At 35.9% G+C, this 12,820-nt stretch overlaps 1 protein-coding gene across 5 annotated transcripts in view; it reads left to right on the forward strand.

Moving 5' to 3' along the window:
- The window catches only part of CDH8 (cadherin 8), a 154,094-nt gene that overhangs the window by 48,064 nt on the left and 93,210 nt on the right, over positions 1–12,820 (forward strand). For all 5 annotated transcript variants that reach the window (XR_012776962.1, XM_075510844.1, XM_075510845.1 and 2 more), the window contains one exon: positions 7,382–7,676. Coding sequence is in view for 4 of the 5 variants with exons in the window: in XM_075510844.1 (XP_075366959.1) it covers positions 7,382–7,676 (295 nt within the window). In the remaining variant the exon portion in view is untranslated. The remainder of the gene's footprint in view (positions 1–7,381; positions 7,677–12,820) is intronic.

Consider the following 12,820-nt stretch of genomic DNA (forward strand, 5'->3'; position numbering starts at 1 on the left):
AAGGCGGCAGTCCAAGCTGCGGTGGGACACAGGTCATATGTGGTGGTGGTGTTCTCAGGACAGAAGGGAAGACAGATGGTATTCCCAAATGGAAAGGGCCAAGGCCAGAACTAGGAAAACAGAAAGCTTTAGCTATCATCTGGCTTAACATAAGGATTCAGAAGAAGCAAGGTATATAAGAAATATATACAGAAAAATCAACCTGAGACCAGGCTTTGGAGTGAAGATGGCAAAGAGTAGAAACAAATTACCCTGTCTTTGTTGCCATCACAACCACTGAAGATGAACATGTGATTGTGGATTTGGGGAAGACTTTGCATCTGGGGACATGGTTTCTCCCTGGCAGGAGGAACAACTTCTGTGAAACAACACTGGCAATACATAACAATTTAATTAAAAATTAATACTGTGATTAACTGGAGTTAAATGCATAGAGCTGTTTAGGAATGGCTTGGGTAGTCCTACAGTCTGGATGTTTTTTCCTAATATGGATCTTTGTGAGACCAAAAGTGGGTTTATCTCTTCCTCTGTTCCTCCCATCTGTAAAAACAAGTACAGCTATCTTGGTTCTCCCGAGACATTGAGTGAAAATACATATTAAAAATTATTAATTCAGCCTTGTGAGGAAGGTGATAAATGACACATACAGAAAGGACCAATGGTGCTCTAACCAGGAAGGCCTTAGATCAAGATTCAGTCACATTCCTGAACTCTTTTCTTGCATCAGTTGGTCATAATCAGTGAATAAGAACAAACAGATTGTTAGATCCCAATCTTGTCTCCAGTTTTTAAACAAGTTCACTCTAGTGCCTTATAAGATGATACCAAAAGGTAAGCAATGAAAAGCAGTTTGTGCACAGTTGCAGTATGAATATAAACAGAGACAAAATTACCAAATCAAATAGAATAAAAAAGCAGTAGCAAAGAATAAACAGAAACATAAAAGAAGCCATCTGGAATCAAAGATACTCAAATGACATGGTAGGAAACTGAGGCAGACAAAAGCAGAGATTACACTCTTAAATGAAAGTGTTAGGGATATTATTGTTTTAATTCTCTTTGAATATGGTTATGAAACTGCAGCTGAGAAGTGTGAGCAGTAATGTCTTTTGACAGTTACTCCAGAGGCTTCAAGTTACATGATTCTCATATCTTAAATGAAACCTTTGTCATCCATGGACATGTCTGTTTCCTTTCTGGAAGTGTTCCAAGTACTGACATTATGTCAGCTACATCAAGTCTGTGTCCCAATTTGTCATTACCCTGAATAATAATGCAAAATATTTGGTTTTCTTCTTCCCCATTGTGCAGCTATAATTCCCATTACTAAAGATGGGATCAGCCTATTCATGGAGAAAATGAAAGATTCTATTAAATTGAAATTACATTCACTTTATTAATTCTGCATTGTGTGCAAATGAATTGAATCTATCTATAATAGTTTAATTATGAATGATTTTTTAAACTGTGGGTCATCAATAAACGTGCTCATTGTCCATTATATGTCAGAGAAAGTCGGCAATATACACAAAAACCTTCTGCAACACCTAGTGATGTTTACAATTTTAGGGGAAAAAACCCTGCAAAGTCACATGCAGAAAGAAACACATGACGAGTAAGGTGTATTACAGTTTTTGAAAGCACTGATATATATAAATGATTGTAAAAGTCACTAAAATCCTTCCATACTTTCACAGAATGAGCTAGCGCTTCTTAGTACCCAGCAGTTTTGGAAAAGAGTCATAAAAGCTGAAAATTCTGTCCCTAAATTCATTAAATGGGGTCTGCCTGATAAATGAGGAGTTTTATTGCAAGGCATAGGTAAAAAGTAGAACCTGAAGCATTAGGATAGTGTTGGTGTGTTGCGTGTGTATCTGTGTAACATCAAGTGAAAATCTGTGATGCACTAGTTAATCCCTTAAAAAAGATTCCAGAGTTAGGAAGAGTGATGCAAATTTTAAAATTAAGTTTTAAGGGCAGATTATGCCTTTTCCCTTGAAACAAGTAAGGGGTAATTCCCTTGTAATTACACAAGGATGCATTAATTACTTTCTAACAAACTCAAATAAAAACTTGACTACATAATGCCGCCTTCTCTTTTCTTAATTAAAAATGTCCAGGAGCATTTTCGTATTATGTAGATTTCCCCCCTCTTGTGAATTATTGATATATTTATGCTTTTTTAATAATATGAGGAAACATCAAATCCTCCCTTTGATGATGCATCTCATTATGGACTAGTCTGTATCAAGTTGTGCATCAACAACACACCTGGAGAGGACTTGAAGTGCCCAGTCCTACTACAAAGGCCAGTCAACAGCTTTCTGCTAATTCTGGGTATGGACCAGACCCAAGTGCATTATGTACTTTCCTGATGGTGAACACATGGCTTGAACATGAAATTCATTGTGCTGAGCAAGCTGCTTGTTTGACTACCATTGATTTGCCAGGTAGCTCGCTGAGAGCAGGTGAGACAATTTCCATCTGCAGAAGAGACTCATAAATCTTTCTGTGTACTCAGAATTGCAAAAGAAATTCACGAACCTAGCTTGGAGCTTCTGCAGCCTTCGCCCATCTGCAGCCTTTGTCCAAGTCTTTGGCTGCATATATAGTTTTGAACCAATTATTTGTTAAGAAAATGTGGTTAAAAATATGATGAACAAATATCTACGGAACAGGAGAAATTAATATCAGTAAGATGCTCATGTATTTGTTTTTTACTGCAGAGTAGTACTTTTACATCTACAGAATACAGAGGCTCTTTGAATAAGTTTCATCTCTGCAATTTCTCTTGCATTGATTGTAATTATGCATGTTTGTAATGTATGTATGTGGGAGACTATAAATATATGTTATATATTTGAATAGTGTGTTGGCAATACTTCTAGATATGCATTCATTATTAGTGAAAATAATGTTAGTTTTGTGGAAGTACGCTGTGTGTGCTGTTACCACTAATACTGGCTTCATTGATTATCATCTGTATTATAACACAGAATAGCAAAGGAATTAATAATGATTACAAACTGCAGCATTCAGAGGATTCATTTTGAATGAAGTTAAATTTTTTGGGGAATGGACCTGTGCTGAGGCTACATGGGAGCCATTAGAAGGGTATTAATACAGGGCATCTGCATCACCATTAAAACTAGGAGAGGGTCCAAAACCTGTCCTGTTGCGATAAATCCAGGCATGAATTGGGTGATGGGGTTGCATCTGCTACTTTAAGGGAGAGAGATGTTTGAATTTATAGTCCCACAGGCAGGGCAGTGATGGAGGAAGAAGATTTCACTTCCTTTGGAGTCTAATTAACTGAATCTCACGTAAAGGAAGTGAGTTTGACTCACTCTGAATATGATTAAGTTTTCCAGTAAACAAGCTTTTCTGTTTGTTTTGGGATGCTGTCTTGTAGTGCGACATAGGGGCTAGCTATAGATGTCTCCTTTTTTAAATAGAAATTCTTGTTACATTTCTCAATATTGCTCTGAAAAATAAGACATCAGCTTTCAAGCACAGGCACAACAAATAAAGCTACAGGTGTGGAAAGCAGTTTCACATTTACAACATTTGTGAGGCTTTTTCAGCAGAATCCAATATTCATTTATCATATTCATTATGCCTCTCTATCATTCACCTAGACCCTATATAATTACGTGTTTAATGATCTTTAACCTTCACGTGAACACAGCTTGCTGAAGCTTGACGATTGCTGTAAATTATCATTCACATCTGGTAGAAAAGAGGAAATATTACTTGGAAAAAAATACTACGCTTTCTGGCTTAGAATTTCACTTCAGTTCTGTGATTTAACTTTGCAAGTAGCTGATGATGTTTTAATCCTAAATCCAAACAATGAAATTATTTTGGAAAAATGGCTCTTCGATAGGTCATTTATTATAGGTCATTGATATTAGAGAATAAGAACTTCAAAACCTAGAAAAGATATTTTAATCTGTCAGCCTGGATGCTCACCATAAAAAGTACAGATGATTTCAGTAAATGCCATATTTATGGCTTGCTTTTTATTAAAGAATTAAAAAAAATTACTATCATTTTTGCCACTATTAATCTTTGGGTAAAAAACTGATCTTCTGCTAATCAGACTCAGTTTCAACTTTAAGATTATAAAATGCTTCTAGCTCTTCCAATTTTTGTTTAATGTTTAGCCCTTCATTTTATAGTGTTTCAAATAGCAATATCTATTTCTTTCCTTTGATAGAAAGGACTTTAACTTCTTAGAAAAAAACAATTAATAGTAGTAATAGACTTTTTTCATTTTAACTGTTGGTATCTTACTAGCACTGCAAAGGTTTTATAGCTCTACATTTATACTAGAACTGATTTATGAACCATAACTTTTGTTGCATAATACGGGTAAAACTTACACTGGAGTTTACACTGACAGCCTCTCCTACTTATTAGCAAATAGCAAACTGGAGAATCTTTGAGCATTCTCAAATATCTGTGTGGGATATCTAGTTTATCCAGCCAGTGCCGCCTTAGAAATTCAGATTATAGTTTTTCACTATAAGGCTCTGTGTAGTTGGATGAACTGAGATGTTCCAAATTGCTTTGCTGAGTTGTGTGTGTCCAGAGAATGTTGTGATATGACATCACTGTAATTCAGCTATGAATATTCTGCCAAAACCTTCATATGCAATGTTAATAACGTCTAGATTTTATTTGGGGATCAAACAGATACTTAAAGTATAAATAATCTGTTTAAAACACAAACAGCTTCTGGATTTATCTTGACAGGCTCTGGGACCCTGAAAATAATTTTTTATGTTGCTGACACCTAGATTGAGTATAATCCTGCTCATAAAGACAATAATCTTTAAGACAAAAAAAAGTTGGATTAACAGGCCTTACTGAGCAGAGAAAACTGCAGTACCAAACAACAGGAGACTGCTGTTAACAGAACTTAAATTATGATTGTTCTCAAGTAAAAGCTGATGGCAACTACAGAAAGAAAAAAACAGATTGAGTTTTTGGAAAAAGGACTCAGCTGTCACTTGATGTCTATGTATACGTTCATGTGGATTGGGTAGGAAGAGTGAACGGGATTAGGTCATTCATATTCACAGGCAATTGAAGTGCTTTTAAAAAGTTGTTAAAACAATGGTGTGGTAATAGCTGGTGTGGTAATAATGCATTCCCCAGCAAAACACAGAGGATGAAGTTTGTCGTGGTTTAGCCCCAGACGGCAGCTAAGCACCACGCAGCCGCTCGCTCACTCCCCGCCCTGTGGTGGGATGGGAGAGAGAATCGGAAAAGTGAGAACACTCGAGGGTTGAGATAAAGACAGTTTAATAGGGAAAGCAAAAGCCGTGCGCACGAGCACAGCAAAGCAAGGAATTCATTCACTGCTTCCCACGGGCAGGCAGGTGTTCAGCCATCTCCAGGAAAGCAGGGCTCCATCACACGTAGCGGTTACTTGGGAAGACAAACACCGTCACTCCGAATGTCCCCCCTTCCTTCTTCTTCCCCAGCTTTATATACTGAGCATGACGTCATATGGTATGGAATAGCCCTTTGGGCAGTTTGGGTCAGCTGTCCTGGCTGTGCCCCCTCCCAGCTTCTTGGGCACCTGGCAGAGCAGGGGAAGCTGAAAAAAAAGTCCTTGACCAGTGTAAATACCACTTAGCAACAGCCAAAACATCAGCGTGTTATCAATTATTATTCTCATACTAAAATCCAAAACACAGCACTACACCAGCCACTAGGAAGGAAATCAACTCTATCCCAGCCGAAACCAGGACAAGTTACACCTCTTGTAGTCTGTGAGAGTTCTGCTATTATTGCAGAGCAGAGAATACACTGGTGGCCCAGGATTTTGTATGTATAATAAACCAGATCAACTGGAAAATCAGACCTGACTGCCGATGTCCGCTGTGCTCACTGCAACAATTTGAGATTTCTTTTTTGCAAGGTGCTGTTAATGAGTTTTCTAAGCTCTTATTCCTGAACAGCTAATTTGCAGATGTAACTGTATGTGACCAATTATCTACTGAAGAACCTGCAGAGCCTGCTTGTGCTATGACATAAAAATCTACTTGTGGCTTGGCTGCAGCCAGTGTTACAAGGCTTTTTTTCCACACCTATTTTAATATCCTAATACAGGTTCTTATATCAAATGACAATGCTGCCTGGCACTAGCAACCACTGCTGTCAATTGAAGAGTAAAATGCATAGCCAGCAACAATGTCTGTTGAGCTGTCTGCACAAAAATGAGCAAACAGGAACAGGTCTAGTAGTAGTAGTTGTAAGTCAGGTTCCAGCTATCCTAAATAGGTTACATGCATTTCCTTCAGATTATCTTTTGTGAGGCAGAGATAAATAATAATAAATGCAAGTTACATTTTTAATGATGTGTTATTCACTTCTTATTGTTCATATTGAGTGTATAAGATTTAATAGTAAATAGAATTTAAAGCACTATTACTGTATGTTTAAGTTGTTATCCTGTATTTTTGAATGTGTTGACACTAATACATATGGTCCACCAATTGGTGTGCTCGCCCTTGCAAATCAAAAATTATTGGAGATAATCTGATATTTAGTATTTGGCTCTGAGCCTACAACAAAAATCAATGGAAGTCCTTTGTCTCCAGTCTTCTTCAGTTCAGGCTTTTAATTAACAAAAAAATTCAAAGTAAAGAAGAAAACCTTTTTTTCCCATATGGTTTCAGATTATTATAATCCTATCTTGTTTTTTGAAAAGCTAAGTACAATCTAAATATTGTTTTTTCTAATGGGGCATTGAGGAGAATGGGAAGATGTGTGTAAGGGTTCTTATATTTCTGTAACCTTGCTTTAAAAAAACTTCTTTTCAGGGGAAATACTTTTAGAATAAAGATCTTAGAAGGTTTTAAGTTCTGCTAACAGCTAAGTTACGATACGGTTCTAAATTTTTGTGAATGCTGTCCATTACAACATTTACATATATGCCAGTGTTCAGCTGTTTTCAGTCACCTGAAAATAAGCTGAAATTAATAACTAAAAATAAGAAACTAGATTAAAATATATATTATTGTTAATCCTTCATTCGCCCTTTGATCTAATAGGTTAAGGACATTTTGTGCTTGTTCATTTTGGCTGATAATAGTTCTGAAGACATTTACATTTTAGAACAGGGATTTAAAATATATATAACAGCTGCTTTTTAAATAGAAAGTCTAATTACGCCTATGATTACATTCACTTTTGATTAGTACGCATACAAATCCCTACTCTCCTTGTGTATTCAAGCTGAGATATGGATCACTGGTACTAAGATTAAAACACAAAAGAATAGTTTGACAAAATGTATGGTTAAACCAATGCAAAAAAAAAATCTGGGTGTAATTTTTGTCTCTAAAATGCTTTTTTTGCCTTTTAGTTACACACAGACCTGGATCCTGGCAGCAGCAAAATCAAATATATTCTGTCAGGAGATGGAGCTGGAACAATCTTTGTGATCAATGACAAGACTGGAGACATTCATGCAATGAAAAGGCTTGACCGTGAGGAAAAAGCTGAATACACTCTAACAGCTCAAGCAGTCGACAGGGACACAAACAAACCTCTGGAGCCTCCTTCAGAATTCATTATTAAGGTTCAAGACATCAATGACAATGCCCCAGAGTTTGTTGATGGTCCATATCATGCCACGGTTCCAGAAATGTCTGTTGTAGGTATGTATGTCTAAACATCGATGAACTTTGATTACTCACAGTTTAAACTATGCCAGTATGCCATTGAGTTGTTGATGAATAATAAGATATTTATTATGTTGTTAGCATTAATTTGCATATTTTCAAATCTCTTCTTGGCCAAAGCTTTCATCTGCAGCACAATAGTAGAGTCCCTTAGTAGTAAGAAAATGACTAACAGATGTATTAATGTGTCTTTGTCCAACAACACTTTAATGGGCTAAATTTGTATTCCCCTTATGACGCTGTAGTTAGAGTATTGTTATTGAGAAGGATTTATCAAGGTTTGTTCCAACATGACACTCTAATCCTATTGATATTTTGTTGATGTTTAATTATCTGTTTGTGTATTTTCATACACAGATGTAGTACTTGCAGTATGTTGATACATATTTATTTGTTTTCTTCTAAGTGCAAGTGTAATTAGCCAAAAACATTGAAATGAAAGATGCTGTGTCTGGGAATTGATGGTTAGGCTCTAGAGTGGACTTAACCAATTTGTGATAGGATTTGCACGGAAGATGGAAGGGGAAAACAAAGCAAGCTGTGGAAAAAGGTGGTGAAAAGGGAAATTAACTGTGTGAAAGGGGAGAAAAAGAAAGGAGTCGGAAATAATCTTCTTAATATGTTTTACTTATATTTATTCAGTTTGTCGGATGAGTATGAATCTATTTCTTCATGGATTAATATATTAGAATTTTTTTTTGCATAGTTTGTCCCTTGTTCTGCATTTGCAAATGTATAAGTACATACTTACAGAGGTACATATTTACGTGCTTGGGTCCTCAGTCCTTACTGATACGTACATATCAAGTGCAGGTGATCTTTAGCTGTCACTAAAGCAAAAGGGAAGTAAATCCATCAAACCAAAAGAGTCAGTTTCAGGGTAATATAAGAATTCAGTTTAAGCAAAGACATCAAAATCTGGCCATGAAATGCAGAGTAAATTCCAATGTTTTCTAGTATTAGGTTGAGAATAATGTGCTTTTCAGCAATTTGTCTACATCTGTCAAAGGAAGATAATTGAAGGGGTGCCAAGGCTCTTTGTAAAATAAAGCAGCACCCTATCAAAAAGTTTCAAAAACACTATTCTGTCTTACTTAGTTAAAAAGAGGGGGAATGTGAGGAGCCGGAACCATCCTCTCACATTCAGTACAATGAGTTGTACCAGGTCATTTTCAAATGCAAGCATGGTGTGCGGACTAGACAGTGATACCTGAGGCTTCATTTTTTTTTATCAACCCTTCTCCAACAGATTTTCATATCTTAGTTGCATTGAATTTCTTGTGCCGAAAATGATGCGTGAATTTTCAAGCCTGCATGTCAGTTCTTTTACTAAAACATAGGTTTAATTTGTTAAGTTACTTTTAATTATACAGAAGCACAAACATAATATGGACCTGCTTTCAGAAGATATTTTTGCAAAGCTCTAGGCAAGAAAATGGCTTAATTAAATAAAATAAATTTAAAAAAAAAAGAAAAAAAAGGAGGGAGTAGGAGAAAGAGGAAGGGAAATTGAAGGCAGTTAATCCTTATATGACTGGGACTTGTTCGGTATTCTAGGAAAAAAGAAAATGAAGATATATGCAGACAAGAAAAGATGGTTTCTGATCACAAAGGCTACTATAAAAATAATTCATATCTGTGTATATGAGCAGTATTTATAATCCTTAGTAAAGACATGGCCCCTATCCAAGGAGTATTCACTGTAAAGAAGATGAGGAAAAAAAACCCAAAACCTTGACAGAAAACTAGTCAGAAGATCAGATGAATAAAAATCTAGTGAATTGCTTAACATGAGGTTTAAAAGATGGTAAAAGTGCAATGAGAGCAGGAGAATAAAAGGTAAAACATTAACGAAAGAGAGGGGAAGTGAAACAATTGAGAAAAGTGTTAGGGTGAAAGAGGAGGGAAAAATGTAAAGGAAGGTCATGAGAGATGAATTAAAAGATAAAACTTTATCTGGGAAAACTTTACAGTAGAAGATTGTAGAAGAAATGACTAATGCCTGGACATAGATGTCAGTTTAGGGAATAGTGAAGGGGGCTGTCTTTTAGAGGATATTATTTCACCTGTTTCCCCTAGCATGGTGGGGGAAAGAGAAACAGTTCTTCACTGAACTGCCTCTGAAATCATGTAGTTCCACATTTTTATGTATTCTTAGGCTGCATGGAAGAGTTTGGTCCAAAACAAGTTTATCTAACAACACACATATAGGTAGAAATTTGTTATAGATTATCTCAGAGGTCTACCATCTATTACCTTTATTACTGAAGCTATCCAAGTTTTGCACATTTATCCCTTATGATCTGTGAACCTTGCGTGTTTTTTATGTGACATTCCTAGAGGTGCAGGTTTTCAAGCTATTTCTCTAAGGAAGCACAAACATACACTCCTGCTCTTCTGTTGAAAAACAAAACCTAATTCTCAGTTGCCACTTCAAAACTCAGAGTATGTTTGCCATTGCAACCATACCCCTTCATTAATGTTGCTGTTACTATTTCCTTCTGCCTTCCTCTTTTAATGCACAGGTAGCAACATCAAGAGCTGTACTAAATGATACTCTGGAAATTATTTTAACTTTCTTTAAGTTTTGTTTGTCCTCTTAAAATTATTTTAACTCTATAATGTTTATAAGAAAACTGTCTCCTTTCAGAGTTCAAGGAATTTTTTTTTTTCTTTTTGCCACACTAAGAGTATTTCACTTCCATTATCCACTTACTTAATTCCCCTTAAAGAGATCTCCACCCACTGCTAATTTCAGCCTTGACATTTCTACAACACAGTCATTACTAGGCAGTGTTCTTATTCAGGATAAAACAAAGTTCTACTGAACCTCTTCTTTCGTCAAAATGCTCATACCAATTCTGACTGCTCTGAAACAGAAGAGGAACTCATATGCTATATATATAGTACTTATGTAATGAGGATGCAGTACAAGGCATTTTATTTTTGGACCTCTGTGGAAAGTAAGGCATAAAATACAGATGAACGCACTAACCTTTCATTATTCTGTAATGTAATGTTGAGGGTCTAACGCAATGCAGTTTTTCTAATAGGTACATAGATACTGCTCTTATGTTCCTTGCTAGAAGAGATATATTATATGAATGTCAGTGGTATTTTTGCATGACTATCTAGAACATGAATGATACACTATGGGGATGTGAAAACTGCAATGTACATGCAAACTTTCTGTGTGTGATATGTGTGAATGTGTGTGTATGCCAATATACGAGATTATCACCCTTATATGGCCACAATTCAGCCTGCTTGATTTTTACGTTATGTATCAGTGATATCTGGAAAATCCTGCTTCCCTACTAAAACAAAAGAAAAGGATTTGCATGGCTTTCCTCCTCCTACTTGGTGCAAAGACGATTAGTATTACACTATGTTATCTCCAGTAGGAATGATGCTCACTTTTCAGCTGTCTTCACAGAACACACACCCACACGCGTACTGAATGGTGTGTATCGTCACTGTGTTCAGAGTTATTTTGAAATAATTTATTTCTCTCTTTGAGGAAAGAGAGGAGCACATTCCAGAAAAGAGTTTTGAGAACTAAATTGAATTTTCCCATATTTCATCCTTGTGTTCCTTTCTTTTTTATGTAATTCCTATATAATCTACCATAGTAAGCCCTGTTCCCCAACTCCAAAATGATGAATTTGCTTGTGAAAGCTAATAGTGTACATGGAGAATATGTTCTTTGCTGAAACTGAGCACTTTAATCTTTTAATTCTGATATTAATTTTCTTAAGGAATTAAAGATCAAAAAGTGAAATCTGTGGAATCACTTCATTGTAAGAGTATTGCATTTCACAAATAGGAAATAATTTAATTTGTCTGTAAATCTTGTTTAATCACTTTTAGATGTAAAGGGACACACTAGGAATGAAACCCTGTTAAAACCTTTTAAAAAGAGATTCAGCTAAGCTTCTGGGAGGAAGAACCCCATGACTCTTTTTTTTTTTTTTTCCCCCCCATTTGTCTATAAGCTCTGTATATATGCTTGCAATGAAGACAGCATATTATGTAAATGAATGAGCAATCTTAGAAGATCTACAAGGGTAATTGGAACTGGTCCTGTAGCTTATTTAAAGACAAGAAAAGAAAAAAAAAGAAAAGAAAAAACCACCACCACCTCTCCCGAGTATGTTCTGTTTCTGTATTGCCTTCTCAGCTACGCACAGATTCATGAATTCCCTGAAAGCATGCTGCAGAGGTGATAATGGGAGCAAAAGTGGATATTGTCTCCCAGCAGTATAGTTGCAGGATCTTTTTTTCAGGGGAGGAATGAGGAGTGAAATTTCTTGATTTCATTCTTAGTGAAGCCAAGAGTGTTTAGACAGCTAGTGTCACGTTGAAAGACAGAAGAAAACAGAAGTAGAGTGACAAACGTGTTGGTGAAATAAAAAAGGACACAGATGGAAAAAGAACAAAAGCCATAAGGGAAGAGAATTCTCTCATCGTTTGCCTGAATTAAGGTAAACAGACAAACTTTAATAATCTCCAAATATTAAGAATTTCCCTGACAGTCATAAGAAATGCTATCTTAAAATACAAATGGTGGAATTCAGTCTGCCATTGCTCTAGAAATTCTTTTGCCTTTAACACTTGAAAATATTAACAATGTGAAAATGCTTAGAATAACATTTTTGTCCTTAAATGCTTCCATGAAAACTATCAACTGGGGGAAAAAGGTCTTTATTGGAAAGGGTTTAGGCTTTCAGTTGAATCAGAATATCAGTTTCCAATTTTGGCACAAGCACATCTACTTAGCAATGTTTTCCTTTGGATCAAAGTTTGCCCTTGATTACAGCCCTGTAAATAAGAAATCATTCAATCATTTTATTTTTTTTTTTCAAAAGCAGAACAGAGTTATTTAGTATTGCCATGTGTAGTAGAAGTGCACTGTACACAGTGCAGCTTTTCTTTCCAGTTTTCCCAAAGACATTAGTTGTTTTCCAGTTACAAATTTTTTGCAAAAGGACAAAATCTGCTGAATATGAAATCAATATGCAATGTCTGATATGAATAGTGATAAAATAACTTGATAAATTATAAAGTTGCGATAAAAACCTGACCTGAAATGTTATCAAGATCAACCACACTGTCTTACT

This window comes from Mycteria americana, chromosome 8 (genome assembly GCF_035582795.1).
Source record: "Mycteria americana isolate JAX WOST 10 ecotype Jacksonville Zoo and Gardens chromosome 8, USCA_MyAme_1.0, whole genome shotgun sequence".
NCBI classification, from domain to species: Eukaryota; Metazoa; Chordata; class Aves; order Ciconiiformes; family Ciconiidae; genus Mycteria; species Mycteria americana.